The 23,505-nt window shown below is 40.1% G+C and overlaps 1 protein-coding gene across 1 annotated transcript; it reads left to right on the top strand.

The window, feature by feature from the left end:
- The first annotated feature begins 595 nt into the window (after positions 1-595).
- LOC129708282 (archaemetzincin-2) lies at positions 596-22,598 on the top strand. Its single transcript, XM_055653943.1, is given in 7 exon segments — positions 596-2,469; positions 4,913-5,086; positions 6,768-6,890; positions 7,716-7,876; positions 10,138-10,289; positions 10,291-10,312; positions 16,818-22,598. Coding segments are annotated over 7 exon segments (1,041 nt in total). The 5' UTR covers positions 596-2,186; the 3' UTR covers positions 16,944-22,598.
- The last annotated feature ends 907 nt before the right edge of the window (positions 22,599-23,505 follow it).

Raw genomic sequence — 23,505 nt, 5'->3', positions numbered from 1 at the left:
GAACCTTTAGTATCTTTGGTGTAGAGTGAGACTGACTGTGGGTTGGGTGAAATCCAGTTATACAGACAATGACAAATTTGGTTTGGGGGGAAGACAAACCACACACAGCTCCCATTGCGCACATCCGCACTCCTCCATCTTGTCGGCTGCTGAAAGTGGAGGCCTAGTATCTGGTGGAGGCGCCCGTCGTCTGCCCACCTTCCCTCCGGCTCGTGTCCGTAGCCTGCCCCCACCTCCCCGGCTCGTGCCCATCACCTGCACTCCCCCCCCCCCCCCCCCGCTCGTGCCCATCACCTGCGCCCCCCACCCCGGCTCGTGCCATCCCCTGCCCCCCCCCCCCCGGCTCGTGCTCGTGCCCACCACCTGCGCGCCCCCCCCCCCCCCCGGCTCGTGCTCGTGCCCATCACCTGCGCTCCCCCCCGCTCGTGCTCGTGCGTGCCCATCACCTCCCCCCGCCCCCCCCGGCTCGTGCCCATCACCTGCGCTCCCCCCCCCCCCCCCCCCCCCCGGCTCGTGCTCGTGCCCATCACCTGCGCTCGTCACATGCCCCCCCCCCCCCGGCTCGTGTCCGCGACTCCGCGTCCGTCACCTGCGCTTTCACCCACGGCTCGCGTCCGCCCTCCGCTCGCGCGTTAACGGTTACTGGGGCGGCTGACGCCTGCGCTTCGTCGTCAATGGAGCGAGCGGGCGGCGGCGGCAGCGGCGGCAACCTGGTTGGTGGCTCGGGCCTGCGTGTGGACCCGCTGTACCTAGGAGTGTGCACCGGCTCCTGATCTGTGTGCGTTTGGCCTGCTTGAAAAAACTGCCCCCAGTAAAGGTTACAATGCATGGAATGGAATGAGGCAACTGATGAAACTGTGATGATAGAATGAAGGAAAGCAATGTCGAAATTCCTGGGTGCTCTTACTCTTAGGTAGACCCAAGGAACTGCAGTTGCTGGTTTAAGACTAGGTTTCTCTGACAAATATCACGTAAATAATGGTAATCATTTACTCTAGGTTTTAAATTTGTCGCCTGAAAGTAGTGCAGATTAAAAATTCTGACAGATTGATCAAGTTTTTATCCTTTTTGTTTGGTTTCGTGCCTCTACAGATATTATGACATCAGAAAATGCTAGAAATTACCCACTTTGTAGGGTGGCATCTGAGGTAGTGCTGCTGCCTGTAGATCCCTGGTGGTTGGAAGGTCAATACCCACGATGGACTGGGCAAAGTCCACAAAAAATTGTAATTATCGTGTATTAAAGAAATATTGAAAATAGTAATTTAACTTTAAATCTCTGGGTGGCACAGGTGAGTTCACACAGTGGCATTTTAGGAAGTGACATTGCTGACAAACAAACACAGAAATTGTGGGTAACACCATGGTGTTTCTTCAGAGTAATGCCATGGAGTCTTTGGTATTCACTTGAGTTCTACATTGGAGTGTTAGCCGAGGTATTTATGCTCAAGTCTTGAAAGTCAGATCTTTAATTGTGAAATTAGAGTGCTAAAAATTGAGCAACAGCTGAAAACATCTCTAACTGCTGCTCCTCAACCCAAAATCTAGAATTGTCACATGATTGCACAAAAGTCTACAAAATGTGACAGTGCACCTTCAGATAGATTGAGCTTCACTGAGGCATTGTGATAGTGAGTATGGCCGCCACCAAAGATTATGGCCGCCACCATGTTATCCCCACTTCCCCACCATATGCACTTGATGGTGATACTGTGAACAACGTCAGTAAAAGATTGCTTGAAATTATCGAATGCACATGACCATTAAGTCAGTTTTCCAACAGACAATTAGTCCTGTCATTGGGCAATTGAGAGGTCTCATCTTTGACCGTGTATACTGGGGTTCCAATGACTTCCACCATTTCTACTAGGTGATATCTGTAGATCTACCTATCTACTTCCTAACCTCTACCTCAGTTTTTGATGGAAATAAGAGGCCTGGTGATCAAAATGGAACAAAGCTATTTTTGAGAGTGACAATGCAGGAGAGTAGAATTATTAAACAGACATGATGGCTTGGTTTGGTGAAGCAAGAATGTATGGACACAAGTATAGGTACATTTGCCAGTTCAGTGATGTGAAGAGTGATGTAGTGGAGGATTGAATAGACAGAGTGATGTTCACATCAACATTTAAATGAAATTAACACTGAATTTTAACTTTGTTTTGTAGTCATCTGTTTTATCAATGGAGACAATCAAACACAGCGAAGAGATGCTGAGGACAGCCCTAATTTCTAATCATAAGGACTTTATTGACATGTATCAGAAGTACACTCCAAATTTGAAAAGGTTCCTCGAAGAAGCATTTAAGGCAAACAGTATTCTTTTCAAACCCATTGAGTCACAATCAAAGTCTGATTGGATCCTAAGCCATCCTGAACCAAAGCAAGATTTCTACACATATTACACCAACTTGCACAGAAAGACACCAGTTCCTGGGAAAAATATTATTTGCATTCAGATCATTGGTATGATTTTATAAAATTATTTCACTCAGATTAAATGACAGGATTACAAAATGATTCTGATTGTTAATTGACGATTCAAGAATAATTTAGGCACTTCTTTCTGTCCATAAATGAAGCCGTTCATGATGCACAGCTGCCTTGATTTCCATCTAACACTGTCAGTGAATGCTATAAAAGCTTTATTCTTTTCCAAATTTCATTTCCTGACAATCTAACTTTTTCTTCTTACCTCCTCCTGGCATCCAGCTGACCCAACTTTCCTCAATTACTGTCAGCTCCAATATTCCTTTATTAAAAATCTTGGAATTTTTATTCTCCGGTTCACTGTTCAACACCAGTGAAATTCCAGTCCATAATCTTGAAACATCATTATCCAAACTAAAAAATGTTCTTGCTCTATTTTATAAATATACATTAAAATATGCAAGTGAATGCAGCAAGATTATATCAGATGCATTGAACCCAAGAAGTATTGAACAAAAACATGAACAGAAAACAAACTGCTGAGAAATTTGCAGTTTCTTTTCATGGTTCTTTGCAAGCATGGATGGTATGTTCTGTCCTGTTTAAATTATTCAACTTTAATTACAGGTAGTCAGTAGTTTCCATACACAGAAGTGACATTTTCAATATGGGTGGACATACTTCCTTTGTGCCAAATTGTTGAACTAGTCAATGTGAATAATCCATTTAATTACTGGCTTTTATTTCATTCTCTATGCAGCATGTGAAGCTGAATGATACATAGGTCTTTATGCCAAATATATTTTCAGGTCCCAGTTAATAGAGTAGCAAGACTAATTTTAAAGCTGCAGTATGTTTCACGATGTAATATTCTGTCTACAGTATATAATGAAAGAAAATTAAGTGACGTTATTTTTATTCAGTGGATAAACAATGCGGTGTATAATTCATAGTTCCATGTTGTTCATTTAAGCTTTGAAGTATTTAATTAAATTCACGTTTCAAGGGGAACCGTGACACATGCGATAGAGGATTAAGATTAATTTATTCCAGTCCCTAGTTGAAAAGGAGTAGATAAAACAAATGGTGCAAATAAAATATATTGCAGTATCATTTAGCACTGGATACCTGGGGAATGCCATTACCTCTGAACTGAAAACATCTTTGATAGAGGACTTCCTATGTAGGTCAGTAGCAATGTACTGTTTGATAAACAATACTGAAAGTGCAGCTGAATTAAGTGTTTAAGACCATGGAGGATAATTACTGTAGATTCTTGGATCAATCAAATGTTTATTGTTATGAAATAATATACATTTTATCCAATAATATCCATTAAAATATTTTAATTTTTCTTGCTAACATCTGTGATAAACACTTAAATTACATTAGCCATGAATAAAAGTAATAAACAAATAAAATTAATAGTTGTATTTGGAAAAGCCAGAAAGATCTATTTAAAGCTTAGACGTGTTTGACAAATGCAACAGTTTTTAAGGCATCAATATTATAGATAAAGAGAATTCAGTCTGGGTGGTGTGCTTGGATGTTCAGAATATAATGAATAGAGTGTTTCATATACCTGTAATGCTAAATGAAGAATAGCACAGCATGAGCAACTGAAGTTGCATTAATTGGGAACAGAAAATAGTTGTGGGTAAATTAATATTGATTGGATTGAGAAATAAATCCTATTTTGAAACCTGTTAAGAATAAATATAGGAGGTTTGGCATAAGGAGAATGCTCTAAAGGGATTTAAGGAAGTCAAGAGATGCCTGGACAATTAACTGGATTATTGTCGATATGTGAATTTCCACAATTTATGGAAATAAGCTAACCGATATAAATAAGTAAAAATATCTAAACATTAAAACTACATACATTGTCAAAAACATGTGTGGCATATTAATTTATTAATGCTGTTTGCATTTTCATCTATAAGTAAGGACTTAGCACATGATAGTAAAGACAAAATGGAAATAATAATTGCAATAGTTTATAGTTTAACGTGTACCATTGTCCATGGGGAAATAAAATCACAAAGCATCTTAAATTTGTCAACTACACAGAAAATCTATTAAGACTCAATAAGAGTCAAATGAATATTTAAATTTAATGGCATTCTGTTTAATAGTTCTAGAATAATAAACATACGAGAAGATCGATTAACATTAAGCCTTGACTGTAATTGTTGAAAATAAATAAGCTCCTGCATAATTAAATCCATGGCTATGGTTCACAATTTTTTTCCTGCATATCAGTTTTATGCTCCTACCAGTTATTTGTAGAGGGGAAGTACCAATATTATACTTTTTTTGCCATATTGTAGTTATTTGAATGGTTTTCACTGAAGCACTTTAATATGAAATCAAACCACTTTTCAATAATCATTGAATGCAGTAGCTGGTTAATGTAGAATTTTATTTGACTTTAAAAATGTTCTTGAATTCTTCCTTATAATTTATGTGGTATGTTCAGGTTCATTTGGTGACTCGGAGACAACAACTAATACACACATACATTGGTTAAAGGAATACTGTGAAGCATTTTTCTTTGGGCTGAAAGTCAAATTCCGGGAGCCAGTTCCCGTATCCCACACTGGTTGTATGTTCCGTATCAATAAATATTGTGAAAATCTGCAGATTCATACAGGTACTATTACTTAGTAATTTCTTTTACTAAAATATGGTGTTTAAAGGAATTTATATTAGGAATAACATTATCACATTGTTCATTTGTCTGTTAAATAAATAAATAAATAAAATGAGATTCTTAATGCAAATCAAGAAGAAATTAACAGTGGTTTTGTGATTTTTGTGTCTGCTTAAAATTAGCAGCTGAATTGAGTCAGCTGGACGTGCTGTATATAAAGTAACATCATCAGTAGCTCACAAAAATGTCAATTTTTCCCATTTTCTAAGCATTCTTGAATAGCATCTCAGTTCCTAAATGAGCAGCCTGGACAGTCACTGAATGGGGACTAGGAATGATTTAGATATTAAGACCTTAATAAGTATTTGATAAAGTCTCAAAAATAGTATCCTGAAAAGATGGGAGTGGTGTGGAGGCACAGTGTGGAGCAAACTTAGTGGATCAGCATGTCAGTTAGTTTCTGCTGTAGTCTGTTAAATAGAATAGTAAATTTTAGTATTTTGTTTAAGAAGGTCAGTAATTTGAGTTGAAGTATGCTGATTGGCACTGGAAGGATTTTCTGGCGAAGCAGGAAAACCAGGTCAGGAAATTGACAGTTGAATAAAAAGTACAATATTAGATTGAAGAACAATGACATATCTATTCTTTTAAATATTTTCAGAAATATGAATGAAGTTTTGTTTCTTGTGAATGAACTTGTATATACATTTCTGTCAGTATCCAATTTTGTGGGGCGATACGGTGGCGCAGCAGTAGATTTGCTGCCTAGAAACCTGGGTGCTGTCAGTACGGAGTTTTACATTCTCGCCATGACCGCATGGGTTTTTCCCGGGAGTCCCGGTTTCTTCCCACATCTTCAAAGACAGACAGATTTAATAATAATAATAATAATAATAATAATAAACTTTATTACGGACTCAAGGTCCAGACAAGGGGCAACGTTACATTAAAAAAGCATTGCATATCAAATATAAATACATATAAAATCTTGGTATATCACATAAAAACATCATAATTTATATTAAAAAAAACCACAATACTTAAGTTAAAAATCCAGATTAAAAGATGATCAGTGTCCTACAACGAGACAACGATACCAGTGTGTCCACAGCTGGGATTCGTAGCGTGTAGTGCTAACCCTTATGTTTGTCAAGGCCACAATAAGCACATTTTTAGAGTCATTTATCCTGCAAATGAATTTATACATGTGGTGTCTTAGGATAGCTTCTAAAGTGCTGACTCCTGCAGCCACAAACATATTACTGGCACTACACCATCTAGGTTGCCTTAGCAGTGTTCTCATGGCATCGTTATATGCCACCTTTAGTCTCTGCATACTTGTCTTTAAATAGTTCGACCACAGGTTTTTTTTGGTGCGTGTGCAGATGTGGTGTAGAGTGGTGTGCAGTATGCTCTAAATAGCGACATCTTCACCACATCTGCACACGCACCAATAAAATTATTTACTAAGATTTGTAGGTTAATTGGCTTTGGTAAAGATTGTAAATTGTCCCTAGTGTGCAGGATAATGCTACTGTACAGGGATCGTTGGTTGGCACAGTCTCGGTGGGCCGAAAGGTCTGTGTCTGTGCTGTATCTTTAAATTAACCTAAAAAAAACATTTTTGTTGGTAATGTAAATTTTTTATTTTTCCATATTAAAATTCTTGATATTTACATAGGTGATATTCTTAAATACTTGAAGAACAGCAAGCCCAAAGATGCCTTCTGCATTGTTTGAATTACAATGGTTGATCTTTATCCACAAGATTCCTGGAATATTCCACAAGCATCCCTTACAGAAGGTAAAGTAACTCGGGAAGTACATTTTCTGTACCTTTTTCTGTTAACATTTAAAAATTATTTACTAAGATTTGACCATCCTTGATGTTCTCTTGGCCATCAGTTTAGGATGTAACCTATAGGATAGAAATCATTGGTCGTTTGTCTATGATTTTGCTGTATATTAATTTCAGGCCTTGGGCTACTTCATAATGAAGCCACAACAAAGTAAGTAAAAAGGCACAGGTAGAAACAGCTGATTTGCCTGTGTAGAGTGCCTAGAGGAACTGTTGCCAGTTCTATTGACAGAAACATGTTGGACTGACACCTGCCTGGTAATTCTTCCCACTTGATTTGGAAATCCCACTTGAAAAAGATTTTCTGTTGAAAATCTAAGACTTATTATTGTGCTTTTGCAAAGGAGGGCTGACATTATTGTCTGTTTTTAATTCTACTGATGAAGCTGCAAATCTAAGTTACACTTAAAGGTCTTTCACAAGTACCATTTTATTTTGCTGATTTCATTTATTTGAGGTTTTGTGCGGATGACGCCATCATATGAGGGTGATATATGAGGTATATATCACCCTCATATTCTGAATTGTCACATTATTGGCACAAGATTAGAAAAATGTTAATTTTGTTTGGTCATTTGAATATAGCAAGATTTTTGACATGCTTCTTTAGTACAAGTGTTTCTTTCTTTGGAAATTAAGTAACTTAACATTATGCTATCATATTAATATATTTTCAATAGATGAGGCATTGATTATAGTTGTTTTGTTAAAAGCATTTAATTTTCTTGTAGAGAAATGCTGAAATATGTAAACTATTTCTCTTTAATGCAGGAATGGGGATTTTCAGCTTTGCCAGGTACGATGATGATTTTTACACCACGAATTATAAGGGAAAGCTGGTAAAGCAGACTGTAGCTTCTGATGATTATTCAGTCTTTGATGGATACTACACACCATCCATAACAAGCAAGCTGTTGCTAAGATCATGCAAGGTAAAAAGTCAAAAATAAATAAAAAACAGTAGTACTTGACCCCTTGCACCCAGTCCACCATTAAATAAGCCCACGGATGATCTCTGTCATCTCATCTCAATATTTCCTAAAATCTAAAAATCTATTGATCTCTCTGACGAGCATGTGGAATTAGAAATACAGATTTTGTGGTTGTTTTAAATGACAGAAGAATTGTACTCCCTGATAGTTAAGTCAGCTTAACATAATTAGAATCAGTTCATTGTCAATGAGAACATATTTAGGCGAGTGAAACCTACTTTGGATCCAGGTTTAACTAAATGAGTCAATCTGATCCTTAAGACATTATTAGAAATCTGAAATACTCAAAAATATTAATGTTGATTTTGTTGAAGCTTACAAACCAATAATTATGTAAAATAATTGAAACTTCTCTTTAAGTATTGATTTCATGCAAAATACCATTCAAAAGTCTTAGCTTAACTAAGTGGCTGTAACTCATGTGTATTTTCTGGATGAGTCATCAGACCGATTGATCATAGGATATTTAAACATCAATCAACCATTGTCCTTAATTAATGTACACAAACATGTAGTCCAAGGATTGTATTGTAATTAGGAGTAAGAACCTCGGGAAATCCCCCTCCTAATTGACAAATATTGAAGCAAACCTGACACAGCCTTGTCTGAAGGTACACAAAATTGCTGGAGAAACTCAGCGGGTGCAGCAGCATCTATGGAGTGAAGAAATTTTCTTCGCTCCATAGATGCTGCTGCACCCGCTGCGTTTCTCCAGCAATTTTGTGTACCTTCGATCTTCCAGCATCTGCAGTTCCTTCTTGAACACAGCCTTGTGTGAGATGGTTTGTAATGCTCATCTCCTCCAAAATTGATTTATGTGAATCTCAAGTCAAGAGTGTTTCATTCTCATGTAACAACAACGGAATAATTAAATTCTAACTTGTAGTAGACCTGTAAATGCAATACACACAATCAACAAATTCAATACATTAACTTTAATACAAGTACAAAAAACAAAGTGCATGGTGCGATCAAAGACACAGTCCATAGAAGTTAATATTTGTTAAGGTTAGTGGTGTGTAATGTTCAACAACCTGATGGATGCTGGGAAGAAGCTATTCTTGAACTAGGTGGTCATGGTTTTCAGGCTCCTGTATTTTCTTCCTGATGGTAGGAGTGAGATGAGATTGAGGCCAGGGTAGCGTGGATCTTAGATAATATTAGCTGTCTTTGATGAAGTGTTGTTGCCAATTCACGCTGATTGTGGTAAGCAGATGAGGAAGTCGAGAAACCAGTTACCTAGGGATGTGCCGAGACCCAGTTCTCTTAGTTTGATTATAAATTTGAAGAGGATGATGGTGTTAAATGTTGAGCTGTAGTCGATGAACAACAGCTTGATGTACGTATTCTTATTGTCTATGCGGTCCAGTGCAGAATGGAGAGCCAGTGAGATCACATCTGCTGTTGATCTATTGCGACACAGGTGCATTCTGTTAGGCCTAGGCCTAAGGTAGAAGTTGATATGTGTCTCAAACCCCACAGAGCAGTTCATCACTCTGGATATTAGTGCCACCAGTCAGTAGTCATTGATGCATGTCACCTAACTCTTCTTGGGTACCAGTATTATTGGTCCTTTTAAAGCAAATGCCGAACATCTGCTGGGACAGGATGTAGACCTCAGTCATGATAATGGAGGTGAATTCCCTTGGGAGATAGAAGATACGTCACTTCCATGCTAGATGTTCCAGGTATGGGCTCTAGGAGAGAGCCTGGAGAGCTTAGGGCGAGCAATATCGCTGTGAGACAGAGCACACAACATTCCCTCATGTCCCTTTGGTAAATCAATCTTGTCCTGTCTAGCAACTGTATATTGACGGTAGGAATCTATCTTTTTCTTTTTTTCTCTTTTTTTTTCTCTCTCTTCTCTCTTTTTCTCTCTTTTTCTCTCTCTTCCTTTTTCTCTCTTTTTCATTTTCTCTCTCTCTTTCTCCTCTCCTGTCTCCCTCTCCCCTACTATCTCTCTCTCTCTCTCCTCTCCTTCTCTCTCATTCTGTCTCCTCTCTCTTTGTAGTAATCTTGAACAAAAATATCACTTCATTGCACTTATGGAGAGTGGAGGTCCGACTAAGTTCTGTTAAAGTGGACAAATGCATTTATTACAGTTTTTAGATATATTACAAAATTGCTTTATACATTTTTTTTTAATTACTCCTCATGGTTTTACATCAGAATTGGTTACAAAAATATTTATGTATTTACAGACTTTAACTCATGAAATTGGGCACATTTTTGGCATGCAGCACTGCCAGTGGCTGCAATGCATTATGCAGGGATCCAACCATTTAGAAGAGTCCGATCGGCGCCCTATTGACATATGCCCTATATGCCTACGAAAGCTGCAGTGTGCCATCAACTGATATTAAAGAGAGATTTAAGGTAGTGTTTGAGTTGCTTTTTTAATCAAGGAAATGTGAAATGTTTCAATGTAAATTTGGCAAATTCATTAATTTGTGGAAGTTGCGTTTTTACAATTAATCCTTTATAATTTCATCACATTGATTTAACTTTAATATGGTTAGATTTCAAAATCAGGAACCTATTATGCTGTTCAATACAGAGGTATGTTGTACAGCGCTTCATAATTAAATTTTGGGTGGCTTGGGAATATTGCTCAACATAAATATTCAGAATGCAATGATCAGTACTGCTGATTATGCAATGATCAGTACTGCTGATCTAAGAAATATGGAGCAAGATTGCCTGTTTTTTCAGAATCTCGGGGCATTACAAACAATGAGATACATTTTAAAATGTGGTCACTTTTGTATAAGAAATTCAGATGTTAATTTTTACAATGGCTACTGCAGTGGCCAAAGAACAAATTGACCGCTGCAATTTTTACAAAACAGTGACCATTAGATAATTTGTTTTTGTAGTACTCATGTGAGAGATTGGATTTTGCAAAATCCTGAGGATTTCTTACTCTCTTTGAAAAAGTGATAGAAAATCTTTGCATGCTTTTGGGAGGTCAACTGGGGATTCTGTTTTACATTTTATCTGTTAGTGGCATATTTGGTGATATTGTACTGATGTCTAACCTTAAATTTTGTGCCTTGTCTGCTCTCGCTTAACTTTTTTTCCCTGTTGCCAGCCGGGCAACCTTGGCAGCTTTTTAGGTTGCCAAATGACAGTTTAGGTGGTCATTTAAGATGGCTTGCATGACGCGTGCTCGGACGAAGTGCGTAGTTACCAGTCGGAATTATGCTCAATCAAGCATTCACATATTATTTCTGCTTCAAATAAAATCACAAGCTAACATATTCACCAATCAAGACATGATATATATCACAATGACATGCAGCAAAATTATAATACAGTATCTCAACTCTTTTTACACATTGCAATGAATGCAATTTTTATTATTTCTTTCCACTTCCAAACAAAAATGTGGTTGAATTATTCAGCGTATGATCAACTTGTGTCAATAAATCCTGGACCATGACAACATATATGCTTAACCATGCACACTGCAGATTGATGCAAGCATGTTTTCTGTGAAGGACCGAAAATGATCGTGACATGGCCATAGCATGGGTCGTTATTGCTATTGGTACAGAAACACTCTCGCTTCCCACATAATTTATCCACAACAAAATATACAGGTTGCAAGGAATTTTATGATAATAGCTGTTAAAACTGACTATACAAATCTGACAGGTCAAACAGTACACAAACTAACAAGAGATGGCCAAAGGACATAAATGCAGCAAATGTTCTTTTGTAATATATTTAAAAGTGTCAAGACGCCACATTACCGGACATTCAGATTAGATGTATGTGTTGTGAACAGCAATGAAGATACCCAGTTTGTAAGCACCAAATTTAAAAAAAATTTGTTGATAAACGCTTTTTCCATCATTCCCACTTCAGATTTAACGTTAAAATTTCAACTGAAATATCTCCTGACCAAATTTGTGATGTATATGACTGACTGTAGAAGTAAAACCTGGATAAATCCAACATATAGTTGTGAATGTTGCTCATTAAAAAACTACAGTACTGATACTCCATATTAAGAGCGTTGATTTGCTATTAAAATGAATTCTGTAATAACGTGTTAACGGTAGCAGTGACGATCGAACACTGCGGTTTTGATGTTTCACGTGTTCACTATTTAATTCATCTTTATGCACTGAAACAAATAATAACATTGGGAATTAAAACATATTTGATTACATTCCGTTATCAAACATAGTCAATGTTAGCTCTGAAGGCATTTCCAGCACAATAGGGTTGGGCGGGGGAGGGTTAAGGGTGCATCAGTGCAGGATGGATAGATGGTGGTGGGGGGGGGGCTTGAGACGGCAATCGGTGCGGAATGGATGGATTGAGGCTGGGGAATTAGTGCGTGTTGGTTGGAGTAGGTAAAACTGTGAGGGGAGAGCATGGGGGATGACAGTGGGGTAGAATGAATGGGATCTGTGCAGGATGGATGGGGGAAGCAGTGCAGGATGAAGGGGCGGAGCAGTGCAGGATGGATGGGAAGAGGGGTCAGTACAGGATGAATTGGGGGACCAGTGTAGGATTGATGGGGGAGTGGCAGGATAATCAATGCGAGGTAGATAGGGAGATCAGTGCAGGATGAATAGATGGGGGGGGGGGGGGGTAGATGAGGAGGGGAGCACAGGGGATGTCAGTGAGGACTGAATAGAGGCAGGAATGGGGATCAGTGCAGGATGGAGAGGAGGGGTCTCAGGATAAGGGAGCTGGAGGGGGGCATACAAGAGAGAGAGAGAGAGAGGAAGGGGCAGAGGAGGTGGGAAGGAAGGCCAGCGCTCCTCGGACAACACCGGCATCATCGCTACCTTGGCTGTCCCTGTCAGGCACGGAAATCGCTATCAAAATATGGAGGGGACCGGGGGACAGAATATCTTGGCAGCCACGCACACTCACACACACGAGGCTTCAGAGGCACAATCCAGCGCTAAATGCAGCTCAACTCTGCCTGTCTCGCCTACAGCCCTGTCTCAATCAAGACAGGGCTGTAGGTTAACCTGGCGGGAAAGGCAGAGTTGACCTGGGTTTTGCGCTGCTTCTCTGCGCTGGCTTTGGGCCTGGGGGCACAGTTCCCGTCTGACTCCCGACGTCTCTGGCCGCCCTCGGGCGTGGGGGGGGGGGGGCTCTCGGGTGGGGACAGGGATGGTCCAGTGGTGGGTTGGCAGCGATTGCAGCGCCGGAGAGCAGGGATCGATCCTGGCTGCGGTGCAGGTCTGCCAAGAGTATTATTGGCACGTCTCCCTGCTCCAAGGGTTTGTTTTGAAAGCGCCGTTGGCGGAGGGGCAGGCAGCGGCCGTTATCAGGCCGGGCGGGAGGAGGAGGAGATGGAGTCGCAGTCGCCGCTGCTGCTGCTATGCGGGGCCCGTCATTCGCTCCGACCCTCCGTCACGCCACACTTAGTATCTTTCCCATAACTGTCGCCGACACAAAACGTCACGTTCCTTTTCTCCAGAGATGCTGCCAGACCCGCTGAGTTGCTCCAGTTTTTTGTGTCTACTGTATAAACCAGTATCTGCGTGCCAAGCCGGGCAAAATGTGTCGGCCTTTAGGCTGCCCGGCGGCACTTTGGGTGGTCAGTGGCACCCGGGCAACCGTTAATTTCTAACCCTGCTTGTGATTTAGAGATTAAGGTATCACAACAAGAATAAAAGTGTGACTAACTAATATGACACACATTAGGGTATTGGATCTCTGAAAGCAAAGGTGCAGATGTCAATAGAAATCATAAAGGATATGTAAAAGCATAGTAAGAATAGTTATCTTAGAGCTGTAATATTGTGCAACAGAGAAATAATGTTCGAGAGTGATGGTGTTGTATAGATATATAAATGTAATGCTTTTTTGTTTAATCTAGATGAGATATAAAATATGAATTTTAATAAACAGAAAAAGTGAGGTTATATCGAAAATTTTGCTTAAGTCTATGTAAACGATATCTACCTCTCAGCTTTTATCAATCTTGGTTATCATCCTAAAATAAATAAGTCAGTTTTGAGAGACATGATATTCCCAGCACAAAACCATACTGAATCCTAAATAGAGGTAGACAAAGCTGCAGAAACTCAGCAGGTGAAGCAGCATCTATGGAGCGAAAGAATAGGTGACATTTCGGGTAGAGACATTTTCAGACTAATGTTGGTGCGGGGGAGAGATGAGGAGGGGAGCACAGGGGATGTCAGTGAGGACTGAATAGAGGCAGGAATGGGGATCAGTGCAGGATGGAGAGGAGGGGTCTCAGGATAAGGGTTTGTTTTGAAAGCGCCGTTGGCGGAGGGGCAGGCAGCGGCCGTTATCAGGCCGGGCGGGAGGAGGAGGAGATGGAGCCGCCGTCGCCGCTGCTGCAAGACAGAGAGATAGAATCATATAATCATACAGCATGGACACAGGCTTTTTGGTCCAGTAAGTCTGCACCGACCATCAAGCACCTTGTGAGAGAGTAAAAGTTCAGAGACAGCAAATCCCAGAAAGAAGAGACAAAGATGGTAAGTTTAGGGAACATTGATTAATGAAGGATGTTGACAGTTTGATCTGGGAAAAGCAAGAAGTGTTTGGCAGTTAATGGAAATTGGTATTGAATGAATCATTAGAAGTTTCTGGCGTATTGGAGAGAATTAAAGAAAATAATAAATAAACTGCTGGATGAACTCGGGTCCTGATGCAGGATCTTCCCGCATCTAGCCTGTCCAACCCCTTAAGAATTTTGTACGTTTCTATAAGATCCTCACTCAATCTTCTAAATTCTAGCGAGTACAAGCCGAGTCTATCCAGTCTTTCTTCATATGAAAGTCCTGACATCCCAGGAATCAGTCTGGTGAACCTTCTCTGTACTCCCTCTATGGCAAGAATGTCATAGCTATGGCAAGAACTAAGGGCAATGAGGACTCGGCATGGGGGAACCGTTGTAGGGGGCGGCAGGAGTTGCTTTGCAACTTTGTCAGCGCTGTAGGTGGCTGCTATTTGTATTCATTGGGTGTGCAAGCAAATAATTTCACTCTGCCTAGTCACATGTGACAATAAAGTATTCCTTTCCATTCCAAATAACATGGACAGTATATGATAAGGCGACAACTGAATTTCCAATCCCTGGTGTATGAAAAGATGAAATAAATATCAGGGTCATTGCCCTAATAATGTTTCCCCTGCTCATACCACCTGACAATGCAGATTTAACAATAATCAACATTTTAAATATTTTTTAACTTCCTATTGAAAAAGAATCACTGCCAGTCAAACATGCCATGTGAATAAGAGATTATTGGGGAAGTAAAACAGTTTCATCAGCTGATTTAAGTACTGAAATGCAGCTGTGTAGTCAGGAGAGGAAACTGATAAAAACATTTTTTTATGTACTGTAACTTGGCAGAATATATTAAACCTGTTTAACTGGACACATAAAATGCTAATTTAGAAAACATGTATATATTAGTTTTTTTTAAAAAGAGCTCTGATCAGCATCTTGGTGAAAACTGCACTTTAGGTTCCTGAAACGGAACCTTCTCGTGCAGGGAGTTGGCTCCAATGAAGTGCTGCAGACTGGCAAATGCGGAACTACTTGCTGAGGCATTCATTGTACCTTGGTGCCACTATTGAAAAAATTAGTAGGGAAAGGCCACAGTATGGGGTCTTCCCTCCTCTTGACACTGCAGAACAGGGTCTTAGCTGAGGATAGCACTTTTGGCGACATTCTATTCAGACCACTGCCTGATTGACTTGTGGTCAATGATCTTTTTATGCGTGAACTTTTCTTCAAGGGACACGTATTATGTTATAGTTGAACTGAATAAAATATTCTGTCTCAACAAGGCCTTTACAACACTCCGGAGACAGATATAACTTCAGCATGTAGTGACACATTTTGTTTGCTATCAAAGGCTTACTCCCGGTTGCTTCCGCCATACACAGTGGTAGTCTTCAAGGGCTATGTTGAGTGCAGTTTTGCTCCCAACCCTACTTTGGAGAGTTGTACATTGTGTGACTGTGGCCACAATTCAATTTGTATCTCCGGCTGAGATATAGGACTTCTGCAGCATAGGCACGTTATGGCCCCACTTGCATCACATACAATAACACCAAGAACATGACGTCTGGTGATCAGGCACTTTCGCATTGTCAAGAAGGAGCACCGCTCCCACGTTCCCAATTTCTGTTTCATCTTGGCTATGCACACCATCCAATTTGCTGCTGCTTGTACTCACTTATTTAACCACATTCTCATCATTTCCAGGTAATCTTACCTGGCAGTCAAGGGAACAAAGGATTGGTTGGACCAATTACCAAGGAACAATGCGTTGTTTTGGTGGAGGGACATGTATTGACAACGTTTTTGTCAGGACCCTTCTTCAAACTGGTGAAGGGTCCCAACCTGAAGCCTCGTCTGCTGTCTGGATTTCGTTTGTCTCAATGGAACTGGTCAGAATCAACTGCTTGTCCAAATTCTCCAACTTGCTGTTATCTTGAGCCTCCTAGATAGAAACCAACTAATGGATCAGTGTAGGACATGGTCTCTATTTGGAACCAGAATTAAAAAAGAAAATTCTGACATTTATCTCCTATATCATAACTGAATTTTTATGACCATGTTAGATACTTTTTATTCATTAATTAAGCCAGACGTTACTGGATAATATACGATGAATACATTATTTGTTGTTCTCTATTTGGAGCAGGTTTTAGAAGAGCCATATCTTAGGAAATGAATGGACAAAGAAAACTATTGCTTGAATTTCTAAAATGTTTTTACCAGCCAAGAGATGCAAATATTAAAATAAGCCCAGTAGTTTTAATATCAAATGAGGAAATTGGCCAGTAATTGTGTGAATAACTGAATCTAATTTTAAGAAGTATATGTGAAATGCTTTGTCTCTCTTGTGGTTTTCTTTTAAAGGCGTTATTGAGGTGGATTGAGGAAGATTCCAAATCTGACCCTTTGGTTCAACCCATGTTAACATCTCACAAGCCCACTGAAGCATTTCAAAACTGGAAAGAGTGTCTGCAGCATTTGGAGGAGTGAAATTTAATCAGCTTGATTCACTGCGAAATGGCCAGGTATAAAGTTTTAGACCTCTATTTAAACTCCACTAAATTCTTTATAATACAATCACATGCCGATTAACTCTTAAAAGTATGTGCGTAGCAATCTGTGGTGTGAATTTGTGGAATGGTCTGGAACAGGAGATAAAACTTAGCACAAACATAATTCAGTTTAAAAAGATGTACAAAAACACTTTTTTTAAAGGATATTGGGATTAGGATAGGTGATTGTCAGTGGAATATTTGTTATACTGATTGTATTGGGAAGGGTGATTATAGGGTGATAGGTTGTATATAAGACTAAGATACTGTATAGTATATGAGGGTTTTTTCTTTTCTTTTTTATTTTTTTCTCTCTTTCTTGTATGGCTTTGTAAATATTTGATTAGTGTATGAATGTAAATAATTAGGTGTACATATAGCTGCTGGTGTACATATAGCTGCTAAATTTGTATAAGATAATTATAAGCAGTTGAATAAGGGTTGGGAATTAATAAGCTTTGGTTTCTTCCTGCTCCTTTTCGGACACATACGATTTCATTTATTTATAGATATTGTTTATGACACTTTATAAATATTCTTGTTTTGTTTTTTGTATGCTGTTTCACACTTGCTTTTTATTATTTTATTCTGTTCGAAATAAAGAATTCAATAAAATAAATAAAACTTCAAACTTTAATAGTATTGGAGAACAGATTCATTTGAAACTAAAAATGTTGGCATTAGATGCTTTAGAAACTCTCTTCTGGGTTTCACAGTGAGTTTTCTTAAAAGTCTGTCATGAGTTTATTTTAAAATATTGGGTTGACTAGGTCAGGTGGGGAGGAGTTCCCCCCGCCACGGGTACCATGTAATCCGAGCTACCTGCTCCATGGTCGGATAGTCGGCGACTAAACTGTCTCCCCCACCTGGTTTGCCAGGTGAGGAAGGGGCTGTGGACCCCCAGCAGGACCAAAAACAAGACCTGTCAAAGGGCAGATGAGCTTCTAGCGAGCCAACGGCCATCCACACCTCAGTAGAAGTTGCGATCACTGTCGTACATAGCATTGCAAGGTATTATGATAAAGCACACACACCAAAATCCTATACTTCCAGCGGCAGAGGTCCGCAGGAACTAGAGGACAGAGACGTGTGGTGCGTCCGTCACCGTTCCCGTCGGAAACCAGTACCACTGTGTCGCTAATCTTTTCAACGATGATGATGATGGGTTGCTTTCTGAACATTTAATTAGCTAGATTTATTTTGTCAACTTTGACATGGGAGTGAATACATTCACGTGGACCCAATTGTGAACAAGAAATTGAACAGTTTACTGTCTGATTTTTGAGCATTATGTGGTCGCTAAGTAAGCCCACACACATTTTAAATGGTAAAAACAAAGCAGGAGCTATTTATCTCAAGTAAGTAGCTTACGTAATGCCTTCTTGAGGTCCATGTTGCAAGTTGATTTGGCCTGAAGCAACAAAGTCGGTTGCTTTATTATTCAGAGCAAACAACCCCACCTCATGTTTGCAAAATAAACAGTCAATTGCTTCTGTAAATTCAGTAGACACTTCTGACCCAACTTCCCTCTTGATTGCTGTTGCTTTGGCGGTCTTGGGGTTTCTAGTTGCAGCTGAAAACCCCATAACTTGTTATGTCGATCCACCTTGAAACATACAACTCAGATTTCCAAGATACTTGTTCATTCCAAAACCTCGTGTTTAAGGAGTAAATGTGAAATTTATCCAATTTTTCACCAGATGTCTGTTTTTTGTGGTTTTCTTTTAAAGTTTCTTTGAAAGACTTTGGTTGTAAAATTTCTTGTTACTGTTAGAAGTTTTAAAATGCACATGCCAGTCGGTTTGGTTTGGAAGATTTAAAAGAATGAATGTAAATATGTAAATAGATTGCTGATACCTTCCTGAAACAGTGCACACAAAATAATGATACATTTTGGAGGAAACAGTGTTTGCTGGCAGTATTTCATAAATACAATTGCCGTACCTGTCAAAATCATTGTAGACCTGAACATTCAGTTTGGGATGCAATGCAAGTTTTAGTGACAATTTGGATAACTTTGTCAAATTGTTGTTTGCACATCAAGAGGCAGGTGGTTAATGTAAATGTCATCGTGTTCTGCACAGGAAACAGTGGAATAAGGAATGAGCCATTTTATTTCAGATGGCAGGATTCTTCAAAGCTGATATCATTATTTATGTAGTCTTAACTTCCTGATGGCCCCTCCATGAAAAACTTTATGGGTTAAGATTCCCTTTAAAAATCAATATTTATGAAATTTTACCACTCATTAACTTGCATGGATGGAGACAAATCTTAGTTGTAGTAAATAAAACTTGCTTTTGCAAAGGCAACATTTTCTTGGTTAAATCATTATAATTAATTGATATTGAGAGGAAACATGACACAAAACTTTGCAAATAACATTTCCAATTGATTATTAAATAGATTGCAAATTTTAGGCACAAATTCCATTTAATAATTGCCTTGCTGCTTGAACTTTTTACATGAAGGAATTTAAAAAAAGCTGGAAGGTTATATCCAGTCACATGTGATTTAAAATCTGGCCAACCACACTTCCTGATCTTGCTGTGTGAATTTATGCTGCGCAGTTGTTTGCTTTCAAAGTGAGTACTGATCTTTCTTTCCAAACTTTAAAAATGTGAAGTCTTAAAGTAGTTTTCTGGACATGAGGATGTATTTGAAGTAACTTACTCAGGTTTTTTTTAATATTTTTATATCGGTGGTGGGGAACAGTAATGTTTCTTCTATGTTAATTTATAATTTTAGTGAAACATTGCATTTTCAAATGTTTTTCACTTGAATATTGCAACTGTTAAAGGTAATGGAAGCTTGTATTTTACTGTTTACTTTTGTTGTTTTCTGTGTTGCTTGCAAGGCCAGTATTTATTACCCGTCCCGAATAGCACACGGTGAGCCACATTCTTGTGTGTTTGCAGCCCTGATGACATTGAAACTCTTAAGCATTGATAGTCAAAATTTAGAGCCAGTAAAAATGAAGCAACAAAAATGTTTTTTTTAAAGTCAGGATGTTGTGTGACTTGGAAGAGAACTGGTAAATAATGATGTTCCTGTGAGACTTGCCTGCCCTTCATTGAAGTTAGAGATAACAGACTTGAGAAAGGAATAGCATAAATGATTAACTGCTGCACACTTCATGCACTGGCCCTTGAGGTGAAGTGTGAAAAGCATAGAAAAAGGATCTCTTAGTTTTTGCGTTTTACACATAGATTTTTCATAAAAGTGATTTATCCCATATTAAATGGGGAATTCAGGTGAAAGATTTGTATGTACAATTAATTTTGATACATTGTGAGATTGTTTTTAACCTCAGTCACACACCAAATGAATTCACATTTGTCACAGGTTTTTCTTTGAGATAAGGAAGTGGTTTGGCCAATTGAGTGCAAGCCAGCAATCAGAGCATTAATCCCATTCTCCCATATATTTTCCAGCAACCTTTGCTCGCACCCATGCCCATGTTAATGTGTGAGTTAATATATGAGGAATATTTGATGGCTCTGGGCCTGTACTTGTTGTAGTTTAGAAGGATGAGGAAGGACCTCATTGAAACCTAATAGACACTAAAAGGCCTGGATAGATTGTGAATGTTTCCAATAGTGGGGTATTCTAGGACCAGAGGTCATAGCCTCAGGATAAAAGGACATACCTTTAGAAAGGAGATGAGTAGGAATTTCTTTAGCCAGAGGGTGGTGAATCTGTGGAATTCATTGCCACAGATGGCTTTGGAGACCAACAATGGTTATTTTTAAGCTGAGATTGACAGTTTCTTGATTCGTAGGGGTGTCTGGGGTTATGGGCCAAAGGCAGGAGAATAGAATTGAGAAGGAAAGATAGATCAGCCCGGATTGAATGGCAGAGTAGACTTGATGGGCCAAATGGTCTAATTCTGCTCCTAGAAGGTATGAACTTATCATTACAACCAAACCATGCAAGAGTAAAACTCGTAGTGCAGAAAATGAAAGAGAACAGAGTGCAGAACATAGTGTTAGAGCTACAGAGAAAGTGCAGATAAAAAGTGCAAGGGCTGCAACGAGGTAGATTGGGAGATCAGGAATACATCGGTAGCTTATGAAGTCTGATAACTGTGGGGGGGCGGGGACAGGGAAAGGGATGGGACCTGTTGGCGAATCTGGAGGTACTTGCTTTCAAGCTTTGTATCTTCTGTCTTCTGGGACAGGGGAGAAGAGGCATTGATCACTAGCATTCAGGTGCCACAGTAAAGCAAGGTGGCATGCCTTAATGACTACTGCTCGATGGCTCTGACATCTACCATCACGTAATGCTTTGGCAGATTGATCAGGGCGCATATCATCTTCGACCTGAGACAATCTTGGGAGGTCCACTGCAATTTTCCTACTGCCATAAGAGGTCCATGGATCTCTATTTCCTTCTCAGGAGATAAGACTAGCTACTAATATCCATTACAAAAAAAACCTAAGTGCTGGAGAAACTCAGCAGGCCAGGCAGCATCTCTGGAGAACATGAATAGGTGACGGTTCTGGTCAGAATCCTTTTTTAAATGGATTGTGGTGGGTGTAGCGGGAGGGGGAGCTGGAAGAGAGGAGGGGCAGAACAATCCAAGCGGTGGTAACTCGATCCAGGTAGGATCGTCTTTTTGATAGGCCGATGGTTGGACATAGGCCAGAGATGAAAAGACAAAAGATGTAAAGGCGACCGGCGCCTACAGCTATCATGGTCACTTTGCCCAACCTGCCTCCTGTAAGGACTCTTCCATTCTCTCAGTTCCTCTGTTTCCGTTGTATTTGCTCGAATTATGAGTTTTTCCGACAGATGCTATGGAAATGTCTTCCTTTTGCCTGAACTGTTGCTTCCTCTCTATCGTCGTTAGCGAAGTTCTTGACAACGTCTCAAACACTTCCCATGCCTCTGCTCTTGCACCCTCTCATCTGGGATAGAATAAGCTGAGTTCTCTTGGTTGTCATTTCCACCCCGCCAGCCACCACATTCAACAGATCACTCTCTGACATACTATAGATGAGGCTCTCACCATGGTCTCTTCTATATCCCGTGACTCTGCTCTCACTCCCAATCCCCCCCACTCGTAACAAGGGCAGAGTCCCCCTTGTCCTCTCCTTCCACCCCACCGGCTATCACATACAACAAATAATCCTCCGACATTTTCGCCACCTCCAACGTGATCCCACCACTTGCCACATCTTCCCATCTCCTCCCCTGTCTGCTTTCCGCAGAGACCACTCCCCCCGTAACTCCATGGTCAATTCGTGCCTTCCCACCCGATACAAACTGGCTAGTCATTACATGCATCTGAAAATGACCAGGGATAAATGCTGTAGATGTCAGCTGCTCTACATCGGTGAGACCAAGCGATCGCTTCGTCGAACACCTCCGCGCGGTTCGCAATAACCAACCTGATCTCCTGGTGGCTTAGCACTTCAACTGCCCCTCCCATTCCAAATCCGACCTTTCTGTCCTGGGCCTCCTCCATGGCCAGAGTGAGGACCACCGTAAATTGGAGGAGCAGCATCTCATATTTCGATGGGTAGTTTGCACCTCAGCGGTATGAACATTGACCTCTAATTTCAGATAGTTCCCACTTTCTCCTCCCCTTCTCAACTCTCCCGCAGCCCACTGGCTCCTCCTCTTCCTTCCTTTCTTCTTCCCACCCCCCCCACCCTCACATCAGTCTGAAGGGTTTAGACCCAAAACGTTGCCTATTTCCTTCGCTCCATAGATGCTGCCTCACCCGCTGTGTTTCTCCAATATTTTTGTCTACTCTCTGACATATCTTCCCTTCTCTTCCTATTCTGTTCCCTTTGTGACTTCATGCTCTATTCCATTCCCACTAACCAACCCTTCCTTACTAACAATTTCACCCATGCATCCACAGGTAATGCAATACCCTCCTAATGTCCAGGGACCAAATCAGTAATTCCAGGATCACTGGAACAGGCCTTCAGCAGAAAACCTCCTTTCCGTTCACTATGTTGACCTTCAGCAGTCAGAACCTAATTCTCCCACTCCCATTCTGACCTGTGTCTAGCCTAAATTGCCCCAATAAAGCCCAACCCAAGTGCAAGGAGCAGTATCTTATCTTCTGATTAGAACTGCTGTAGCCCTTGGGACTCTTTTAAATTCAACAATTTCGGATAACCATATTTTCAAATACATGTAATGACTAGCCAGTTCGTATTTATCATAATTTAGCTAATATCCACTAATCCAGGCATCATTCTGGGAAACCGCCTCTGCACATGTTCCAAAGCCTCCACATCCTTACTGTATCCTTCCTTACTGGCAACCAGATTCCAAATTTGGCGTAATAAATTCCGATAATGCTGCATCATGACTTCCTGGCAATTACACTCAATGTTTCGACAAATGAAGCGCAAGCATACGATATGCTTTCTTTACCACTCTAGCTACCTGTGTTGTCACTTTCAGGAAGTTATGGATTTGGACCCTAAGGTCCACCTGTAAATCAAATGCAGCTTCTTTTGTTCCATATTGTTTCTCTA

The sequence above is a fragment of the Leucoraja erinacea genome, chromosome 23 (assembly GCF_028641065.1).
Source record: "Leucoraja erinacea ecotype New England chromosome 23, Leri_hhj_1, whole genome shotgun sequence".
NCBI lineage: Eukaryota > Metazoa > Chordata > Chondrichthyes > Rajiformes > Rajidae > Leucoraja > Leucoraja erinaceus.
This window is presented reverse-complemented; position numbering and strand designations above follow the sequence as displayed.